The following is a 23,214-nucleotide window of genomic DNA, read 5'->3' on the forward strand; positions in this document are numbered from 1 at the left end:
GCGCTAGTGGCAATGGGTCCACCTGCCAATGCAGGAGATGCAGGAAATGCAAGAGAGGAGGGTTAGACCTCTGGGTCAGGAAGACCCCCTGGAGGGGGACATGGCACTCGCTTTTTAAGTTCTTTTTGACTGGAAAAACTCATTTACTGGCGAAATTTCCTGAGCCTCCTCCACTCCTCACATTTGAAAAAATTTTCACTGTGCCACGTTTTGGGGAGCTCAGTTGTTTAGTGGGACCCAATCCTCTTGTAATTATCCCTCAAATTCCTCTTTTTTAAAAAATTATTTTTAATTGGAGGATAACTACTTTATGATACTGTGTTGGTTTCTGCCACATCAACATGCATTGGCCATGGGTGTACCAGGTCCCCTCTGTCTTGAATCTCCCTCCCACCTCCCACCCCACGCCACCCCTCTAGGTTGTCACAGAACACTGGATTTAAGTCCCCTGCATCATACAGCTCAAATTCCTCCTTCAGACTTCAAGGGCTACACTGAGTCTGGCCATCTCAGATTTGATGAACCAGAGCTGCTCAATCTCTGCGTAACCTTTAAGGTTTTATAGACTTTGATCATATCACCTTTCTGGCTTCATCTTTCCATGCTGACATCTTTCAAGAACAAAGCACGCCAGCTTCTTGGGAAAGACTTCCGTTTGGGCAATTACTCACCTTCCTACAGCTCTGAGATATTTTTCTCTAGGAGAAGGTCATAAAACTGCCAGGTCTGGGTAGAGCCCAGGGAGAGCACTATTTTTGGCTTAGTGTCTGATACCATTTCTGAACACTTGGTCCTGCATGGCCTTCAGCAAACAAACATTTTGCAAAGACCCTCAAGATTCCTTGGGAGCTATAAACAGCCTGGACACAGTCCGTTATTTTTGTAATTTGGATTATGTTTTCCTAAATGCATTGGATGAGACTTGCCCCTGTGAAAGCTTAATATGCATCTTCTTGTAAACTCATAAACTGGTCCTGTAGTTAATCACCATTTGTTTGCCATCTCTCCACAGAGTCTGGAACCATTTCATCTGCAGGCCTGGAACCATTCATTCCTCCAGATGATCTATGGACATTTAAACAAAGTCTGGGAGCACTGGCAATCCTTGGGGATCCCCACTGTTTATAATTCTTCATTTAGAAAAGTACCTGTTTATCATATTTTTTGTTTCCTATCTCTAAGGACAGTTCTGATCCATGGCGATTTCCCCCTGCATTCTGGAGGAACTTACTATTGGAAATGACCTTTGGGGTGGAACTTTGTCAGAAGGAATTTTGAACGTCTAAACATAATTCTTCCCTGTGCTTCTCCAGGCCTGTTTCTGCCTCCTCAAGGAATGCTAATAGACGATCGGTCCAGTTTCATGCTCCCTTTTCAGAAAGTGTGTTGTGCTTTGGCCAGTTAATTAGGACTCTACAAAGTGCCTGCTGATACTACTTTTTTAGTATCTGTTCCACCAAAGTGACTATTAAATGTGACCCTTCCTGGATGGGTGGGCTTCCTTTGTGGGCAGGAGGCCCAGCATGTAAGCCCTTGGGCGAGGGCCAGTGTGGAAGGAAAGTTGCCTTTTTTGGCCACTGAGATATGACTGCCATCTTTAATTGCCACTTCTCTCTTTCCTCCAGATGGTCCTGGGGTAGAGGGCCACAGGCTTTCCTTGACCTGTTTGTTTCCATGACAACTTAGGAGTCTCCCTGCTTCTTTTCTTCCAAAGTATGGTTCTCACTGTCCTTACTCTGGCATCAAGAAGCCTTGATTGATTCTGGAAAGCCTTTCAGTGTGTTCCCATTTTGGCTTACCTTGTTCGGTTTTTTTTTGTTTGTTTTTTTCCCTTTGTTTCAGGCTTCCTTTCTCTCTGTGTGCACATCGCTTTTTTGGTTCTGAGCTCTGTCCCTCACCCCGTGGGATGCTTATTCTTACTAATTAAAACATGCAGATGTTTTTATTTTTACAATATTTTAATGGAGTTTTGAAACACATCTTTCCCTGACATTCCAATGGCTCTCTTTAGAAACTGAATAAATATTTCACTTTCTCTTTGAAACCTCTCAATGGATTTAAAACACATTGCTTCTGCTGCTGCTGCTGCTAAGTCACTTCAGTCGTGTCCAACTCTGTGCGACCCCATAGACGGCAGCCCACCAGGCTCCCCCGTCCCTGGGATTCTCCAGGTAAGAACACTGGAGTGGGCTGCCATTTCCTTCTCCAATGCATGAAAGTGAAAAGTGAAAGTGAAGGCGCTCAGTCGTTAGCAGATTTTATTTGCTTTTGGACATGTCTTATGCTTACCTGATGGCTCAGATGGTGAAGAATCTGCCTATAATGCAGGAGACCCTGGTTTGATCTCTGGGTTGGGAAGATGCCCTGGAGAAGGGAATGGCAACCCACTCCAGTATTCTTGCCTGGAGAATCCCGTGGACAGAGGAGCCTGGTGGGCTACAGTCCATGGGGTTGCAAAGAGTTGGACACAACTGAGCAACTAATACTCTTCACGTGTCTTTTAATGTCTGTGATCAGGTTAGTAAGATCCCTCCACTGCTACAAGGCAGATTCTTTTAATCAGTTTTTCTGTTTCATTCATTCAACAGTCAGTCACTGAGTACTGGGCTCTGAGCGGGTTTTGGGGGTTCTCAGATGAGCAGCAGACAGTTCGGCAACCCCCTCCTGGAACCCCGGGGGGGCAGTCCGGTGTGGAGATGAGGAATTCTAGTTTTGAGGACTCCTGAGAGTGGTGTTTGTGTGCTGTCTCAGGAGCCTCATGTTTGTTTCCCATTCGATTGCCACAAATAAACTTGGGACTTAACAAGGCTGGGGAGTCTTTCAGAACTGGGGTCTCTGTCAGTAGCGTCTTTAACGAACTGGACCACTGACTGTAGAGCAAGACATCATTAGCACCAGGTATGGTGACAGCTGCATCACTATTGGCCTCAAGACTGGAACACCGTCTGTCAAAATTCCACCTTGTAGACAAAGCGCATCGGACTGCCCCGTGGGGTGGCACCCCTGCTCAGGGGTCCTCTTTGGAGGACCAGGTTGGCATGGGACATCTGCGTGGACTGTCTGCCCCAGAGCCTTTCCAGAAGCACACACCCCAGCTGGTAGACAAGTGCATATTCATGGTGCTGCAAATATATAAAAAGGATTCTTTTTTTTAAAAGAAAATACAGAGAGAGCAAATTTCCTGGACTTTCAGTTTCCTTCAATCTAACATCAAATTTATTTCAAGAAATTGAAACAGTGTTATACACACGTTAAAAAAATCAATTTCCTGTTAAATGAAATTAGTTCACTATCCCTGGAGGTCATGACTATTTACAGTTTCATGTGTATCTTTCTAGATATTTCCGTATGCATGTAAGCACACATAAAATCAATCAATCAATGGATTTCTCTGGCTAGCTAGCTATCATTTTACCAAAAAGTATTAGCAAGCCTCCAAATGCTCCCTCCCCAGCGGGTATTTCCTATTTCATTCTGTCTCTCAGTGAAATAGCCCTGTAAGTCCCTCCACTCGTGGCAGGAGCTGAAGAGACTAAGAACTGAGTTCCCCAACCAAAGGGGATGTATGTCCATAGAGAGAGATTTCAATAGAAAACAGTCCATGTGAACAAAGAAGCAGACTCAGATTTACAGAGAGTCAACTAAGGGTTACTTGTGGGGAGAGGGAAGTGGGGAGGGGCCCTACAGGGGGAAGGAATTAAGAGATACAAATTATTGAGCATAAAAGAAGCTTCAAGGATATATTGTACAACATAGGGGATATAGCCAATATTCTGTAATAACTGTATATGGAGAATAATGGGGGATAACGTGTACAAATTGTGAATCACTATATTATACACCTGTAACACACAATATTGTACACCAGCTATGCTGCTGTTGTTGTTTAGTCACCCAGCTGGGTCTGACTCTGTGACCCCATGGATGCAGCACGCCAGGCCTCCCTGTCCATCACCATCTCTCAAAGTTTGCTCAAACTCATGTCCATTGCATCAGTGATCAGTTGGCTGTTTGTATCAGGTGACCAAAATACTAGAGCTTCAGCATCAGTCTCTTTCCAATGAGTATTCAGGGTTGATTTCTTTTAAGATTGACTGGTTTGAGTCCCTTGCTGTCCAAGGGACTTTCAGGAGTCTTCTCCAGCACCACAGTTTGAAGACATCAGTTCTTCGGTGCTCAGCCTTCTTTATGGTCCAGCTCTCAAAACTGTACGTGACCCCCAGAAAGACCATAGCCTTGACTATAAGGACCGATGTCAGCAGAGTCAGCTATATGCCACTTTAAAAATAAATGAAAATAAATAAAATAGTCCACGTGAGGAATGCCAACTGCCTTAAAACAATTGCATCCTCTTTTTCTCCTGGACTTAATTCCCATTTTCAAAAACAAGTATTCTGTCTTCTCTCATGTGTAAGTTAGTAAATCCACATTTACCCCACCTTACACGGTGGAAGGTAAGTAACCTGCGTCAGGTCATCCAGCTGGCCGAGTGGGGTTTGGGCAGGTCTTTAGGTCTGGGTGACTCCCAGCCGTCACCTGCCACCTCTGACGAGCTCACTGGCTCCTTCCCAGGCAGAGAGACGTTGGGTTTTCTGTCTGCCTCTACTGACCCTTGTCCATCTAGTCATACGTGCTCATCTCACTCAGGATGGAAGAAAGGGTTCCCTTTGAGATCCCCCAGTCTCATCTCAGGCTGAGCTGAGGCCTTCAGATGATCTGACAGTTTCTGGGGTCGCATTTCCATAAGGTAAGCTCCTCCTTTCAGCTATTCGTACCTCTCCTCTTGGCCGCTGAGACGCTCAGCAAGTTCCTGGAGCAGCTTCGTTCATTCTTTTGCTACATCTTCCCTTTCTCCCTGGATGGGACTGTCAACTAGTATACAGCTGGCGTTTCATGTATGAAAGTCTCCTCACTTTCCTCTCCAGTTCTTGTCCGTGACTCCAGCGCACACCCACTAGCTGGCCTACAGCTGCCAACTCTGCCTACAGAGGTCAGTACGGAGTGATAGCATTTGTGAGTTGCTTTCTTGTCGGTGTTGAGATTGAGAGTTTCTATTTACTTTTCTTTTTCTGGCGGCACGGTGCGGCATGCGGGATCTTAGTTCCCTGACCAGGGATCGAACCTGTGCCCCCTGCAGTGCGGAGTCTTAACCACTGGACTGCCAGGGAAGTCCGAGATTGAGAGTGTTTAGACAGTGAAGTGGACACGGAGAAAGCGAGACCTGCGGTTGGGGGCGGGTCCACGTCTGGCTGTGTGGCCCCTGTCCCATCCTCTCTCTGGACCCGCAGCTTCTCAATCTACAGAATCATGACCTGGGTGCCCCACTCCCCTGGGGGGTGGTGTCTCCCAGCTTCATAGTCTGGTTTCTCTAGGGATTCAATATTCCTAGGTATTCAATACCTGAGGTAATCCCTCAGGTATTAGCTCTGTAACTAAATGGCCTTGCCCACACCTGACTCCGCGGGGCCACTCTGGAGCCCCATCTGGACCACTTCTGGGTTCCCCCAAGCAAAATATTGATGAGCAAGTAGGAAATGTTATTTGAAAAGTGACATTTCTATGATTTAGTGCCAGCATGAAATTCTTCGGCAATCATTCTCAGCAATACGACCGTATACCTGAAACCACACCTTGAAAACACTTAGTAACTTCTTATTTTAAAACAACTTTTGGGTGCCTATACTAAGACGCCCCAGGTTCCTCTAAGGGAGAACAGACCACCCAGTATGTTCCTCTTCCCATTCCAGTAAGCTCTTGGGAGAAGAACCAGCTTGGACCTATTTATCCACCAAATGGCAACTGTTTGAACTGACAGTGCGTCTGCATCTCTCCCAACCAGCAGAAGGCCACGGTATTTGGATTAATGAACAAGTTGGTGCCAAGCACAAATACCATAGGCATTTAGCAATAGGAACAGATAACCAAGTTATTCATCAAATTCAAAACTGTTTAGAATGGCTAATGCAAAGCTGAAATAAAGAAGATCCCCAGCTGATGGGCGGCAGGGAAGGATGCCAGTCTAGGAAAAAACCAATGTATTTCTTTATGTGACATTTTATCTACCACCATGGTTTTCTGTTTTTAATTTGTTGGAGGCTGAGGGAATGTCTTCTCTTTTACATTAGAGAGTCAGTATAGCACACTGGCCAAGAACATAAAGTCTGAACAGATATTCTAAACCTCAGTTATCCCATCTGAAAAATGGGGATATACTTTGGCTGCCTCACAGGGTTATTATGAAGATTAAATGAGTTAACACAGTGATAGACCACTTAGAACAGATGCTAGGAATAGAGTAAGTGCTGATAAATAATTGCCAATGTTAGTCTTATATTAGGGATAAGAACCATTGTTTTGATTGTAACAAAGTATCTACTATACCTTCCAGTCTTTGGATGTGTGGAAATTGGGGGAAAATCCGCAGAATTCCCGCAAGGTCTTTTATTTTATTTTTTAAATTAAAAAATTACTTTTTATATAATTTTTAAAGGTCACACTCCATTTACAATTATTGCAAAATATCGGCTCTATTTCTCATGTTGCACAAATGCATCCTTACAGCCTATCTCACACCCAGTGGCTTGTATCTCCCACGCCACCAGCCCTGTGCTGCCCACTTCTCCATCCCCACTGACAACCACAGGTTTGTGCTCTATACCTGTGAATTTGCTGCTTCTTATTTTATTATAGTCACTAGTCTGTTGTAGCTTTAAACTTCCACATCTAAGTGGCATCATACAATATTTGTCTTTCTCTGTCTGATGTACTTCACTTAGCGCAATGCCCTCCAAGTCTATGTTGCTGCAAATGATGCTTTGACATCTTGGCAATTGTAAGTAATGCTGCTATGAATATTGGGGTACATGTATCTTTTTGAATTAGTGCCCAAGGACTTTTAGATAACCTTGACTTCTGGGTGGGTTCTAAGTGCATTATCAGTTATACTCAAGTTTCGTTGAGCAACCACTATAAGACGAAGTCTCTCACGTAGCTGGAGGGTCATCTCAACAATGTGATGGACACAGCTGTTTCCAAATGAGGAGACTGAGACTCAGGGAGATTAAGCGACTTGTCCAAGGTCGCTGAGAATATAATGGCAGGGAGAGGTTCAAACCCAGGTCTTGTGGTGCCAAGTCCAGTGTATTTCCCACCAAATCATAGTTATTTCTCATTTTCACCAGGGTTTACTTTTTCGTGTTAGTCAAATAATATGGTCCATATATATAATGATGGTTCATGATTAGAGACGCGAATATGTTTAGAGATACACTGTTTTCCATAAACAAACAAAGATATTAAAATGCTTTAAGAAAAGTGTTCCTCAAACATCTCCCCTACTCTATCCCCACAAAAACTTAGGAAGCTTAAATAGAGAATTTTTTTTCTTTCTTTTACGTATTTTTAGGTCAAGTTTTCATAGAGTTTTCATAGAGCACTTACCTGGGCTTAATAGCCTCTGTGTGCTATGCTCAGTTGCTAAGTCGTGTCTGATTCTTTGAGACCCTTTGGACTGTAGCCCGCCAGGCTCCTCTGTGCATGGAATTCTCCGGGCAAGAATACTGGAGTGGGGTGCCATTTATTCCTCCAGGGGATCTTTCCTGATTCAGGGACTGAACCCTCATCTCCTGCCTGCATCTCCTGCGTTGGCAGGAGGGTTCTTTATCACTTGAGCCACCAGGGAAGCCAACAGCCTCTGAGCGACAGATATATATTACACAATAAGATGTTTAGGGAATGCTATCTATATTAATTCAGTGCAATTCCTTCAGACCTCCAGCCATTCAGAGCCTGTCTTCAATTCAAAATCAGATGGACTTCCATGCCTGGAGATTGGTCACTGGCCCAGAAAGTGAAGACTCGGGCGCCATCTTGGCTTGGTTTGGGCGTCATCTGGGCTTGGGTTTGCTTTACCCTCATTGACTCTTGGCCCAGGTGTGTGCATGTGGGGAGCAATACGTTCCCGAGCAATGCACCCCTGAAGTCAGAAGACTCTGCCAATAGCATCTATTTGCTCATGAAGAAACCAGATACTTGGAGTTTAGGAATCTCCTTTCTCAAAATGCTCTCTGCAGAGAAAAATCAAAGCTGTGTAAAACCTCACCACGTGGAAGAGGGTCGCATCAAGCTTTCCTTACCATATGACCTTGAGATACCCAAGGACACAAAACCAAGGATAATAAGGGGAGCACTTTGAAATCGACATTCAGAAAATTTGACTTTTGAACTATTTAAGCTGTACTGACTGATGTAAAACAACATAAACTCCCAGGAACTCCTTGTTCTGTGGCAGAAATGACCTACCAAACCTAGCAGTGAGGTCTGGACCTGTGAGGTCTGGACCTGGGAGGGAAGCCATTATGGACCTCCTCACGTCTACAGATGAGCCAGTCCTCAAGCTCTACAGTTTCAATTTTTAAATTTTGGCCATACCATGAAGGTTGCAGGATCTCAGTTCCTTGACCAGGGACTGAACCTGGACCACAGCAGTGAAAATGCCAAATCCTAACCGCAAGACCACCTGGGAACTCCTATAAGCTCTGTATTTCTTTGTGCTTTCATAAATGGAAGCCCATCTGAGAAAACACAGTTGTATTAAAAATCTGTTTATTATTTATATTTTACCTCTTTTCCATAAAGGGTATTAAATTAAATGTGGCTCAGACAGTAAAGAATCCACCTGCAGTATGGGAGACCTGCGTTTGATCCCTGGGTTGGGAAGTTCCCTTGGAGGAGGGCATGGCAACCCACTCTAGGATCCTTGCCTGGAGAATCCCATGGACAGAGGAGCCTGGTGGGCTACAGTCCATGGGGTCACAAGGGGTCACAAAGGGTCGGACACGACTGAGGGACTAAGCACAGCACAACACAGAAATGAAAGTTATGTTCCCAAACTTCCAAACAAACATGAATTCTTACTCTGCTCAAAATACTTGTTGTTTTGAGGAAACCTGGTAGATGTTACAGTTCTGTGAATGAAACACGCATTCCCACGTGCTTTTATGCAAGGATCTGTCAAATCCCCACTCTGACGTGGGGTGTATCCACTGTCAGTGGCGTGCCGGGTGCCAAGTGGGAAGCCACGGTTCACCTGTAGACCACGGGACAAACTGAAATAAGAACGTGGACCACTCACAGGTCCCGCAGGACGGACCTGGTGTACCTCAGGGGGCCACATGGGGAGGTTATGACCAAGGGCGAACAGACAGACAGGACTTGGGCCACACACCTTTAGGGGCCGTGGGTAGAGGGTACCGGGGTTCCTGACCTAAGGCCAGATTGGTCAATTCAAGCCAAAAAAGTGGGCTTCTGATGAGCCAGAAGGGGGTCTCAGCTAAGGGGGGCACAAGCGGTGGGTCCTGGGAAGAAGGAGAGACTGTGGATCATGACCCTTGGCTGCTATTTAGGGTGTGCACTTGCATGAGAGGGCTGGTGTCAATTTAAGCTCCCCACAGCCCACTTGGCCAAACAAGACAGATGCGGAGGCAGCAATACCACGGGGTAGCTCAGCTAAACCCTCAGCAGCCCAGTGGGTTTGTTCCTGTGCCTGCGGGTGTGCTCAGTTGCTTAGCTGGGTCCGACTCTTTGCAACTGCAGGGACTGCAGCCCGCCAGGTTCCTTTGTCCATGGGATTCTCCAGGCAAGAATACTGGAGTGGGTTACCATGCCCTCCCCCAGGGGATCATCCCGACCCAGGGATTGAATTCGAGTCTCTTATGTCTCCTGCATTGACAGGTGGGTTCTTTACCACCAGCGCCACCTGGGAAGCCCATAAGAGGCCCTAGTGAGATAGAAATCCACAAGCTTTAGGGCGCTGGTACTCGTATATGCTCATCCTGCTATGTGTCCTGTGAAGGACACAGAATCTAAGACTTAGCTGTGTTTTACCAGATTGTTGACAGAATTTTTTGTTTTCAAGTTTCTGGCAGATTTTCAGACTCTGACAAACCCAGGATCCTGATTCCTGAAAGCTCTCCATCTTGGAGTGTTGCTTTAAACAAAACAATTGAAAACAGAAAAGTAAACTCAACTGGCAATTTTGTCATACTTTTCTGCATAAACAGTGTCTGCAGCACTTTCATTCTTTACTGTAGTAAATCTGGATATAATAACTTTATAAGGTATGCAGCACGCCTTTATGTTTGTCAAGCAGCAGTGACTTTTAATCTTTTGGTGGTGGTGCTTTAGTTGCTAAGTCATGTCTGACTCTTATGACTCCATGGACTTTAGCCCCTCAGGCTCCTCTGTCCATGGAATTCTCTGGGCAAGAACACTGGAGTGGGTAGCCATACCCTTCTCCAGGGGATCTTGCCGACGCAGGGATCGAACCTGAGTCTCTCACATTGTGGGCAGATTCTTTACCCTCTAAGCCACAGCGACAAATTCTTAAATCTTTCAAAATGGGCTATAAAAGATATTTGCATTTGGCTTTTTTTTTTCCAATTTCTGCCCAAATCACAACATTTCTTTTTTCCTCCGGCCCTTAGAATTATAAAGTTTCACACGTCAGTGGGTGTTCTTGCCTACTGACCCTTAGGCTCTAATATGATACAGCATTTTCTCCTTATGGGTCAGATTTGGCTAAGAAACTGCCATCCTTTTAAAAGATGCTCATTTTTCACGAAGGAAACTGACTTCTGACTGACTTTGTCTGCACACTTGGGCAAGCCAGTCCTTAATTTTTTCCCCCGTCCTGTTCATTGCTCTTCAGAGCAACGTAGCTAAGGGAAGGGAGGCTGAAACTGTCACTCAGTCAGAATGAGGAAAGGAGACGCTGTCATCTGCGAGGCCGGGTCTCCCCTCCTCAAGTTAAGTCTCTGTTAAGTTTGTTGAATGAATAAACAATGAATGTTGTTTGCAAAGCAAAGCCATTCTCCTTGAGAGCCACAGGGACACTGCAGACACTTAAAAGCTGAGTGAACTTACACTTGGGATGTTACAAGTCAAGTTCTAGAACAGTGATCTTTAAGGAGGGGTGCCCTTTTGATTCACGGAACAGATGCCAATAAGCCTGCACTTTGTCTGTTTAGGATCAGTTTCATTTGGGTATATACTGTCTCTTTCTTCCTGGGTGGCAGGCTTTAGGAGAGAGTACCCCTCTAAGACATGACTTAATTTGGGGACCATATTTGGCAAAAGCAAGTGCCTGAGTTTAATTCATTTGGTAGCAAGGCTGAAGGGAAAAAAGCCCTTTATTTATTTTTTTCCTTTTTCTTTTATTTTTTTTAATTTTAATTGGAGGCTAATTCTTTACAATATTGTACTGCTTTTGCATAGATTGACATGAATCCGTCATGAGTGTACATGTGTCCCCATCCTGAACCCCCTCCCACCTCCCTCCCCATGTCTTCCCTCTGGGTCATCCCCGTGCACCAGCCCTGAGCATCCCATAGTCCAGGTTCGATGCATGATACAGGAAAAAAGCCCTTTAAACTTGCAGAACCTTGGCTACCCCTCTCCACCTCTCGGCATCAGTTTTGAGAAATGGAAATGCCAGCACCTCTTCCTGACCGCTTCCCTAGAAGCAGCGAGCATCATTGTGAGAGTGACTTGAACCCCCGCCCAGTGTTAGGAATGCTCAGTGCCTAATCATTTTATTTCGCATCTTCTCATCTAAGCTTTCCTCTACCTGGCCCCCACGGGTTGGTTTAAAAGCCAAGACAAGGGGCGTGTGAACTAGGGGCCTCTCACCCTCCACTGTGGATTATTACACACACTGGGGAGGGATCGAATCAGGCCTCAGAGAGGCTTGGTAGGAGAGAAAGCAGACAGAGGTTTCCTAGCTAAGGTCATAGAAGCCCTCTTTGAATAAGATGCCAGGTTACAGCAAGACCTTTTTTGTCCTAAATCTAGTTATTAACTAAACACCCGCAAAAGGGGACAGTTTGCAATAGCGTGGGGAGTAAGCAGAGAAGCCACCTCTGGTTTGGAATGTCTGTTCAGAGAATAAGCACCTGTCTGCCACTTGAGAGGGAAAGGATGTGAGCAGGATATTGAAAAAGGATGCTGGGGACCTCCCTCACCACCACCACAGCTCAGAGGCTCTCGAGGGGGCAAGGACCCTCCCCACAAGGAGAGCACCACACCGGTCTATAAGGAACCGGCCGACACTTCAGAACAGGGAGAGTCCAGCTCACTGCTAATATCATCTGGCCTGGAAGGTGGCAGCAAAAACCAGTCTCCGAGAGACCGTGCAGCCTGCCTGGCTGTGTGGGTGCCCCACCCACAGCCTTTGTCCGCTCTGTTTGCCATCCAACAAAGTCTGCCCCAGTTGCTAATTGGGGATCACGTCCCTTATAAAGGAGGCCTGCTTGTTGCCTGCCCTGGTAGTGGAACAGCAGGAAGTCTCTGCGCAAAAAAAAAAAAAAAAGCCATTTTCGTATATTATACCTCTCCTGGACGGATTTGTGCCAGACTCTTTTCCAGTTCTCCTTCAGCTGCCCTCCAGAGCACAGCCCATCTCTTTTCTAGGGGGTCAGGGCTCAAGACTCCCCTGACATATCACTCGTGTCTGTGATATGAAGAGCACAGGAGAAGAGCACAGTCGCGTGCACAGGTTTTGCCAATTTCTGCGACAGGTGTCCAGAGAACAGGCGCAGGCTCTCTGCTGGTAATATTCTAGGTTACGTTTGCGCTGTGTGTGCTAAGTCATGTCCCATGCTTTGCGACCCCACGGACTGTATCTCGCCAGGCTCCTCTGTCCATGGGATTGTCCAGGCAAGAATACTGGAGTGGGTTGCCATTTCCTCCTCCAGGGGATCTTCCCCACCTAGGGATGGAACTCATGTCTCCTGCGTCTCCAGCATTGGCAGGTGGATTCTTTATTACTGAGCCACCTGGGAAGCCCTATGCTTGTGAGAGAGGACCCTAAAGCCAGAAGAAGGAGACGGATCTTCTCCAGGTGAAAGCCTTCCACTCAGTGCGACCTGCAATTCTGACCCGTGAGCTGGGCGCGCGGAGCTCAGTCGTCGCTGCGCTTCAGCTCAGCCGGAAGGTAAATAAATACAGCGGGGAAAACTCGTCCCTGGGTTAGCTCCTGCCTCGCTGAGAGATGCCCTAAGTCTCCCACTTGGAGAACATCCAACTTCGAGGCCTAAAAGAAACGCGCGGTTCATCATTTCCGCTAGATGGCGCGATGTCCCCTGATCCGTCCGCAAGACACCCGATTTATAAAAATAAATATAATCCGACGCCTTCCGAAACCACACCACATAATAGCAGCTCGCAGGCTCCCATCAGGAAAAAAAAAAAAGAAAAATCTAAATCTGGGGGAATTGACTCTAAGTCCGAGCAAATCTAACGCAATCACATTAACAGGCTGCAATCAAGAATTGCCCGGGGCGACCCCTCATCGGCCCCCCCCCCGGGTACACCTGTTCCCCTGCCCCAGCGCTTTCCCTGGGATGGGCCACGGCTCGAACCACGCGCCGAGCCTTCGCTGCGCGGAGCCCGCCGGGTCCACCTGTCGCTTAGGAACACCAGGGCCCCCCCGGATCCTACCGCTTAAGCACTCAGCCCAAGCCCCTTATCTTCCTGTACCTGCCCTCCCAGGCAAGGGACCGCTCGGACCCGAGCCCACACGGAGCACAGCGTCGACGCTCCCCGGGCCGGCGCTCGAGCCGCGGCTCTAACTAGGCAGCCTGGCGCAGGGCAGGGGGAAGCAACCCGGGAGAATCGGGCCAATGAAGGCTCACGGCGGGACGGCCCGGTGGCCCGCTCGGTCCCAGGCCCCGAGGGCCGATCGGAAGGGCCGCCAGAGTAGGAGGTGGCCGCGCGGGAGAGACGGAGCTCCCAGCACGCGCACAGTGGTACAGACGGTCGCCGGGTGTGCCCAACCGCGCGCGCTGCGGGCTGCTGGGGGAAAGCATTTTAGGGGAAAAAAAGAACAAATACCAAACCACAAAAACTTTACTGCTGCCAAGAGCTCAAGCGATCGAGGGGCAGCAAAGCTCCAAATCTGGGCAAGATGAAAGCAAGATGAGACGCAGGGTTGGGGCGGGGGGTGACCAAAGCGGTGCGGTGGCCCGGGCGAGTGGCGACGGCGGCGCCTCGGGGCTGTCAGAGCCGGGTCGGTCAAGCTCCCGGCGCGCGCTTACCTTGGCGGCTGCATGAGCCCCTGCAGCCCGCGGGGGGTGGCGCTGGCCGGGCGGCGGGCGAAGAGGGGGTGCCGGGGCGCCGCTCTCGGCCCCGGGGCAAGGTGGGAGGGGCTCGGCAGGCGCTGGTCCCCGCCACCCCGGCCGGCTCAGCAGCGGCCCGGGGCGCGCCGCCTGCTCCCGGGCTGCATGCCTGCGAGCGCCTGGAGGAGCCGGCCCGAGAGCAAACGGCGAGAGCTTCCCCAGCCCAGAGGCTCGGGAGGCGCAGCCCGCGCTCGGGAGACAACTGCCGAGTCGGGCTGCTCGGGCCAGCCCCCTCCCTCGCCCGGCCCCCGCCGCCGCCGCCGCCGAGCGCTCGGCGTCGCGAGGTTCGTTTGCGCGCGGAGGGGCGGGGGCGGGCCGGGCGCCCCGGGCGCGGGCGGGGGGCGAGGCGGGCGGGGCCGGCTGGGAGCGGGCGGGAGAGGAGGCGCGGTGCGGACTCGGATTGCCCGCGGCCGCACCTTCCCGCATCAGCGCGGGTTGAGGGGTGGGCTGGGGGTGCGCACGCTGCAAATCGAGACTTCCCTAAACCGCGCCCGGGTCAGGGGGGCGCGGGCGACAAGTGCGGCGACCCTCGCGGCGCCTCCAACTTTCCTAATCTCCCGCTGGGATGCCCTGGAGAGCACGTTTCCATCATCCTTTCCAAGGTGGTCCAAGGGTCAGGGACTGGGGCGGGGTCGGGGGCAGTTGCTCTGAGGTTTCTGGAACAGAGCTTCGCTTCCAGGAGAAACGCCGCTGCCCTCTCCAGAGACACACCGTTGTTGCAGACTGCGATGTTTGTTTTAAGACTCCTCTGTTGAAAAACTAACATACGTGTGTTAAATGTGTAATGCACGAATACGTTCTTGCGTACAAAGCTGAGGCGTATTTAGAGAATAAAGACGACCGTATCACGTCCCCTCCACCTTGCAGCCGCTCCCCAGCGGTCCCTTGGGTCGGGGTGTGCTCCGCTGCGGGTCTTTCTCCTCCTTGCTCTGCCCTTTTGCCCGCACACGCGCGGACTGCGAGTGGATTCTCACGGGCTTTTCAAAAGATGTTTCGCCGCGCGGCGCACGCACACACTGGCGAGAATACGGCCACTTGAGCTGCGATAAACTCTCCAGAGGCTTCCGGAATCCGGAGAAAGAACCGGATCCCTGCAGTGACACACAAGGAGCCACCCCATTGCCCCGCAAAATCTGAAACTGCAGCTGGGCCCTGAAGTCAACCTGAACACACAGCTCACGCCCCTGTTAGCGTTCCGAGGCTGGAGAAATTTGCAAGCGCATTTCATACGGGGTAATGCCCTTGGCGTGTTTTCTGTTTTTTTTTTTAAGCAGAAAACAAGCTGTCTTTGGATTTGGATGTGATGGGACCTCTTTGGATTTGCAAAATAAAAAGGTATTATCTACATTAAAACACGATCGTTGTTTATGCTTGTGGTCCTGAGGGATGTGGTTTGAACTCTATATTCTGTGTCTATAGTTGGGATATAAATAAAATCCATGTGATTTAGCAGGAAGAGATTGGGTATGGGGATCGCTGGTTTCTATAATTAGCTCTGACCTTGGGCAAGAGTTTTAGCTTTGCTGGGCCTCAGTTTCCTTACCTGTAAATAGAGGAGTTGTACTAGATGTTGGGAGCGGGAGGGGGAGAGATCCAGCCCTAACAGTTGGTGAAAACTGATTTCTTCCTTCCTCTGTCTTTCAACTCAGCTCTAACCTCTCCTCCTTGCTGCTGCTGCTGCTGCTAAGTCACTTCAGTCGTGTCCGACTCTGTGTGACCCCATAGACAGAAGCCCACCAGGCTCCCCCATCCCTGGGATTCTCCAGGCAAGAACACTGGAGTGGGTTGCCATTTCCTTCTCCAATGTGTGAAAGTGAAAAGTGAAAGTGACGTCGCTCAGTCGTGTCCGACCCTTAGCGACCCCACGGACTGCAGCCCACCAGGCTCCTCCATCCATGGGATTTTCTAGGCAAGAGTACTGGAGTGGCTTGCCATTGCCTTCTCTGGTAACCTCTCCTCCTTAGGGAATGGCTATTCCAGCACCACATGTTTCCCTTCCTAATAGTGATCTCACTTTGCAGTTATGTACTGGTTAGCATGACCCTTACCTAATGTGTCCTTCTCCCATCAGACTGTAAGCATATTGAGGGCAGGAATCTGGACCACTTTGGGTCCTCATTGTGTCCCCAGCATTTAGTATAGTGCCTAGCGCTTGATAGGCATGCCACAAGAATCTCTGAATCACTATCACACGAATAGACAATTTCTTACTACTTGTCCAACTCCCTTGTCATTTTAAAAAGATGTGTAAGTGGAAACATTTTAAAATGAAACCTTTGGAAACGGCCCAGCAGGGTTTTCCCTTCTTGGGGGACAAACAGTTCACGGTCTGGATGAGGACAGATGATTCTCAGCTTAACCAAAGGCCATGGAGACAGTTAGCTGCAATTTGTGATGAGCACAGGCTCCCGTGGAGGAGACAACGAATATGAATGCTACTCATTAAAGTGCTTGATTAAGTTGGAGCCAGGCAAAGGCAGTTGCAATGCACACATGAGCAGTCAGACCTAAATGAGGCCGCGGGGTGTGTTTAGGGTGCAAATGAACAAATGTACATGCTCTCAACCAACCCTCTAGAAACACTCCTAATACCAAGTTCCAGGGAATGCTTGTCTTTCTTTACTGCAAAGGACCTGAATTCCTTAAAAAAGATGAACAGGAAATGGGCTAACCTGGGTCCAAGAGTTAAAAAATAATTAAAGCCATTATGAAAAAAGGGGTGTGGGGGCAGTGAAGGTCTAATGCAGCCTGAGACTAATATCAGTAAGTTTCTCTTTTGTTCCATGTACAGAGTTGCTGGGAGAGGTTAAAATCTGGCTTTACATTTATAGAGGAAAGTGGGAGGGCTGGGGTTTTCACCCCTTCTCGGCTACTTTTTCTTTTCTCTTGTTTGCAAGGGATAGATACAGCCCTGGCTGCTCAATCCAAGTCCCTTGCGCAAGCTTCGGGTTTCCACAGTGAGCCTTAGTCTGCTGGGAAGTGTGCCGTGTGGGTGAGGCTGATTGGGCTGGAGCCTTTGGGAGGAGGTGCCACCCCCCAGCGCAGGGAGCCCTGTGTTACTGGGGTGTGGAGCATGGAGCTGTTTCTGGAGAGGGGTGGCACCTGTAGGCAAGAGCGCACCCTCCAAAAGTAAATTCCCGGTGAAACTGATTAAGGCTTCTTCCCAGCTGGTAGAGCAGTGTGAAGTGAACTGGCATGACTCTCCACTGAGGGCTGGCACCTCGACTGTCGCTTTGGATTGAGTACCACTCCATCATGATTTTCCAGGTAAATTCAGGTTCAAAAGTAAAAGTGAAGCTTAAAGGAGAAGAAGGTCAGGAGCTGTCATGCTGCTGCTGCTAAGTCGTTTCAGTCATGTCCGACTCTGTGAGACCCCATAGACGGCAGCCCACCAGGCTCCCCCATTCCTGAGATTCTCCAGGCAAGAATACTGGAGGGGGTTGCCATTTCCTTCTCCAATCAGGAGCTGTCATAGGAGCCTCTTAAAGAGAGAGGGACTGGCTGTCCCACACCTGGCTTCAGCGAGACACAAGGAGGGAGTGGATGCTGAGGTCTTAACTTGTTTGGCATAGACCTGAATAGGCGGTGCGGGGTGGATGGCATCCCAGAGACATTGCCTGCCCTAATAAACCCAGCTCGTTTTGTGTCAAGCAGTTATTCTGCACCTGGCGCTGTGCTGGACCCTGCAGCAGGCACTTACTTGAGGAACACAGCCTCTGCCCATAAGACACTTGCAGTCCAGCGGGAGAAAGGAAGGCGGAGCAGTGAAGTCTCAGTAGCTGGGGCTTGCAGGGCGCGGTGCCTGAGCAGCTCCATTTTTCATTTCATCAGCCTCTGTCCTCATATAATTATGGTGACACTGAGTGTTTGTGCAAATGCAGCTGTAAGGCCAGACTCTGGTCTTCCCTACCAACCAGACTGTGCACAGAAGTTGCTACAGACTCTGGAGTTGACACCACAAGGTAGAGGGATGGACAGTGTCATAGGATTTAGAAGGTAGGTTCATCAGTGGTTGGAAGGATTGGGAACAAGTCTTTATGGAAGAGGTGTCGTTGGAGATGGTCTCCGATGGGTGGACTTGACTTTAATCTGTGGATCTTAGGGGAGCAGGGAGAGTGTTCCAGGTGTCGGGGGTGGGTGGGAAGAGTCCCATAAATAAAGTCCTGGGGATAGCAAAATGTGGGAAGTTCAATAAGGAATGGTTAAGTCTAGCTGGAATTCATGGGCCGGAATAGAGATGTGACAGAGAAGGAGGTTAGGGCCACCATGTAGGGAAGCTCGGTTGCAGAAGGACTAACAGGAAACCATTGAAGGTTACTAAGGAGAGAAATAACGGAAGTGAAGGTGCACTTTAGGCAGGTCAATGAAAGATGGTTTGGAGAGACAAGAGTTGGGCAACTAGCCAGAAGAGTCTATTAATCTTGACACATTATTGTTGGGAGCATGATCCAGGGTGCTAAGACTGTACTGGGAGGTACAGAGCTGTAGAAGACCCAAATGCTTTGCAGAAGTGGACGACAGCGGAGTATCAAGGTAGGTGTCAGATGGGGTGAGTTCCCAGTACAGAGCCTGGGAAGTTATGAGATGCTTGGAAGGGGGTGGATGGAGATTGGGCCAGTCAGCATTGTCTTTGCACGGTGGGGGGGAGCCCCAAAATTCCATAGAGAAAATCACTCAGTTTTCCATATTTGACAGCATGTGTCCGGGAGTTGGTGATGGACAGGGAGGCCTGGTGTGCTGTGACTCATGGGGTCGCGGAGAGTCGGACACGACTGAGCGACTGAAATGAACTGAACTGAACTGAACGCAAGTTTAAACTAAAACCCAGTGCTTGTGCTCGTGGTAAGAAAAGAAGCCCTAGTTAATTCACTGTTTCTCCGCAGCTTTTCTCCCCACAGGCCAGTCACTGCTGTGTGGAATTGTGTTAGTCACTCAGTCGTGTCCGACTCTGTGTGATCCCAAGGACTATAGCCCACCAGGTTCCTCTGTCCATGGAATTCTCCAGGAAAGAATACTCATGTGGGCAACCATTTATTTCCTTTTCCAGGGGATCTTCCTGACCTGGGGATCAAACCCCAGGCTCCTACACTGCAGGCGGATTCTTGACCATCTGAGATCTGAGCCACCACTGTAAGGACCAAAGTAAGGCAAAATAAAGGTCGTTTTTTCTTTCTCTGGTTACATAAGCAAACCATCAGCTCAGGAATAGGAAGAAAACAAAACATCTCTTTACTGTCATTTCATGCCTTTGGACAAGAGAATAAGGTGGTGGAAAAGCAGGCTTTTCTGACTGATGTAGCCAGGAGGAGAGCTGGAGGGTTCAGGCAGCCACAGCTGCAGGAGAACAGCTGGAATGTGGTGGGTGAGCATAGCCACCCGCCCCACGACAGCGTCCACAGAAGCCTGTTTTTGACAGTTCAGAAATGGGGGAAGTGGGGAGCAGCTGGCACTGCAGCTCCTCACGGTGACGTGGCCGGGAGGGCAAGGCTTGCCGATTTCTTTGTCTCAAGGCAGGATCAGTTTGGGTTTGGTTTTGCTATTGTTTGGGAATGCTGACTGTGCCAGAAGATTCTATGTTATAGATGCTTCCTTCCTCCTCATAGTGCTCTCTTTTGTTCAGTTGCAAAGTCATGTCTGACTCATTGCAACCCCATGGACTGCAGCACATCAGGCTTCCCTGCCCTTCACTATCTCCTGGAGTTTGCTCAAACCCATATCTACTGAGTCGGTGATGCCATCCAACCATCTCATCCTCTGTCATCCCCTTCTTCTCCAACGTTCAGTCTTTCCCAGCATCAGGGTCTTTTCCAGTGAGTCAGTTCTTCACATCAGGTGACCAAAGTATTGGGGCTTCAGATTCAGCACCAGTCTTTCCAATGCACACTCAGGGTTTATATGCTTTAGGATTGACTGGTTGGATCTCCTTGCAGTCCAAGGGACTCTCAAGAGTCTTCTCCAGCACGACAGCTCAAAAGCATCAGTTCTTTGGCACTCAGCCTTCTTTATGGTCCAACAACTCTCACATCCAAACATGACTACCGGAAAGATCATAGCCTTGACTATACAGATCTTTGTTGGCAAAGTGATGCCTCTGCCTTTTAATACACTGTCTAGGTTTGTCATAGCTTTTTGTCATAGCAACCCTCTGAGATGGGTGCAAATATTCTCATTTTATCAACAACTGAGATTCAGAGAAGTCAGTGAGTGAATGAACACGTGGTATAATCAGGATATGAATCCATGTCCGAGTCCCCAGACAGTGCATTTCCCACTGAGAATGTGTCCCATTTTCCTTACCATCCTTCTCCACCTCTCCTGCTTGGCTTTAAGATGGAAACGTCTATGCCCACAACTCTGCAGAGCAAGCTTGGGCCCTACTTTTGGCAGCACTGACAAGGCTGGTGCAGTGCTATCTCTCCAGACACATGCACTCGATGTCCACAGAGCAAGATCTGCTGATGGGATGTTTTTCTGGTAGGTTTTGGAAGGCATTGTTAGTTTGTGAACCAAGGGGAAGGGCAGGGAGATTGTTGGGTTCCTTTAAATATTTGGATGTGCTTCCCAGGAAGTAACTGAGTCACAGCCATCCCTGGGACTCTTAGGATGGTGTTCAAATTTGGACCCTTTGGAGAGGAGCTCCTTGACTGATATAAATAAGTTCTCATTGATCAACTGGGGTTTTCACCTTGCTGCCTGACTAACTCACCAATATCTTTAGTAAAATGATTCATTAACATATGAAAGCCAGATCTCTTGATTCCCAGAATCTGGCCCTCCTGGAATAAACTTAATTAAAAAATCTATTTCTTTTCCAGCCAAATTAATATTAGATTTCATGATTTGGGGCTTCTCTGGTGGTTCAGATGGTAAAGAATCTGCCTGCCAGTGTAGGAGACTCAGGTTCAATTCCTGGGTCGGGAAGATGCACTGGAGAATGGAATGGCAACCGACTCCAGTACTCTTGCCTGGAGAACTCTATGGACAGAGGAGCCTGGTAGGCTACAGTCCATGGGATTCCAAAGAGTTGGAAACGATTGAGCGACTAACACTTTCACGATTTTAAATTTTGCTTGATCAATTGTTAAGCATTTATAAAGAACAAGGAATACAATACTTAATTCAAATATTTTTACAAATAAACAATAGTACGTTTAAAAAAAAAGAAATTATCTTACCTCATGCGTGCAGGTCTTGTTGATTTTGTTTTCCAACCCAAACTGGGTTTTAAAGATACTCCTGAGAGCACACCAGGTATTGAATCCAGTCCACAAACAAGAAAAATTCAATCCAGATTGGAGTAGGGACCCTCAAGGATCTCCCATTGTCTGGAGGTATTGTTTACGGGGTTAAATTATTTTTTAACAGAAGAGGCCAATGGCTTTAAAAACATATAGATCAGTTAGGGTAAGGCTGGGAAACTGAACAATAATATTACTTAAAGAATAAAATTTATATACTTTTTCTCTCACAGTCCTGGTGGGCGCTTCAGACTCCTTGTGCTCATTCTGGGATTCAGGTTATTTTTCAAGTCATTGTTCCATCCCCCCAGAGCCTTTTGGTGATTTGCATAATCAAAGCCATAAATAAATGGTTTCTGTTTGCATCATCGTTTTTCCTAATATTTCACTGGATGCAGTCACAGGTCCACTCCGAGCTGCAAGGGAGGCTGAGAAATTAATATAGTCAGGCAGCTGTGGTTCTGTTACCACGGAACAAGGGAGCTTCAGTTGTGGTGGACAACTGGTGGTATTTGCTGAACAGCTGGCAGCATCATGTCAGTCTGGCACATGGCACAGAGAAGGAAGTGCAGGCTGTGGGCTCCCTTATCTCTGGGAGTTTTGCTTATTTCAACTGCTCTACCCCTCTTATTGCTCGATGGCCTCAGTCAAGTTGCAAGGAATGAAAACCAGCTTGAGCTAGCTTTGAGGAAAGGGAGATTTAGTTTATGGTCCAAGTCATCCCGCAGAACCCAAATGCAGGAAGTATACATGAACCTTGGTAGAGAAGGACCAGGATTAGAGCTGGAAGCATTTGATGGTAACAGGAGGAAAGGGGGAAATTCTAGGAGTCAGACACCGATTAGCAAGTCCTGCTGGTACTAACTGCAAAATCAATCCTGACTGCACCCACTTCCTCCCTCTCCACCTCCTAGCCTAGTCCATGCCACCCTCACGCCTTGGTTGAACCACCACAGCAGTGACTAGTCTCTCTGCCTCTACTCACGCATTCAAATCCATTCTCTCACGGCGGTCAGAGTAAAGTGCAGTTACAGTAATGAGACTTTGTCTCCTGTTGGAGACCTGCAATGTCTTTCCCACGGCACACAGAATCAAATCCCAGCTCCTCACCCTGGTTTACCAAACCCCCAGGACCCAGCTCCTGCTCTGTCTTTGACTTCATCTACTACTCTGCTCTCTTTCACTTTGCCTTAGCCACAGGGCCCAGCTGTAGCCAATCAAGTCATCTGAAGCTTGCTTCTGCCCCAGGGCCTTTGCATTAGTTGTTTTCTGTGCCTGGCGTGCTCTCATCACTTCCTCTTTTTTGTTATTCAGAGCTCAGTATAAAATGCCAGAAACATCTATTTATTAAGTCCTGCAAGTCCCACTCTTTGAGCCCGCCAGGCTCCTCTGTCCATGGGATTGTCCAGGCAAGAATACTGGAGTGGGTAGCCATTTCCTTCTCCAGGGCATCTTCTTGACCCCAGGATGGAGCCTAGGTCTTTTGCATTGTAGGCGAATTCTTTAACGTTTGAGCCACCAGTGAAGCCCATTAATTAAGTCACCAACTTTAATTCTCTTCATAGCTGCTGCTGCTGCTGCTGCTAAGTCACTTCAGTCGTGTCTGACTCTGTGTGACCCCATAGACAGAAGCCCACCAGGCTCCCCCTTCCCTGGGATTCTCCAGGCAAGAACACTGGAGTAGGTTGCCATTTCCTTCTCCAATGTGTGAAAGTGAAAAGTGAAAGTGAAGTCGCTCAGTCGTGTCCGACCCCCAGCGACCCCATGGACTGCAGCCTACCAGGCTCCTCCATCCATGGGAC

General features: G+C 48.4%; 1 protein-coding gene across 1 annotated transcript in view; it reads right to left on the reverse strand.

The window, feature by feature from the left end:
• RGMA (repulsive guidance molecule BMP co-receptor a) overlaps positions 1-14,229 on the reverse strand; it is a 49,148-nt gene extending 34,919 nt beyond the window's left edge. Inside the window, exon 1 of the mRNA XM_055417731.2 lies at positions 14,094-14,229. Within this exon, the coding sequence (XP_055273706.1) occupies positions 14,094-14,107 (14 nt within the window). The 5' untranslated portion in view covers positions 14,108-14,229. The remainder of the gene's footprint in view (positions 1-14,093) is intronic.
• Between the last annotated feature and the right edge of the window lie 8,985 nt (positions 14,230-23,214).

The sequence above is a fragment of the Moschus berezovskii genome, chromosome 21 (assembly GCF_049115385.1).
Source record: "Moschus berezovskii isolate FMDL1 chromosome 21, NW_MosBer_1.0, whole genome shotgun sequence".
Lineage (NCBI taxonomy): Eukaryota > Metazoa > Chordata > Mammalia > Artiodactyla > Moschidae > Moschus > Moschus berezovskii.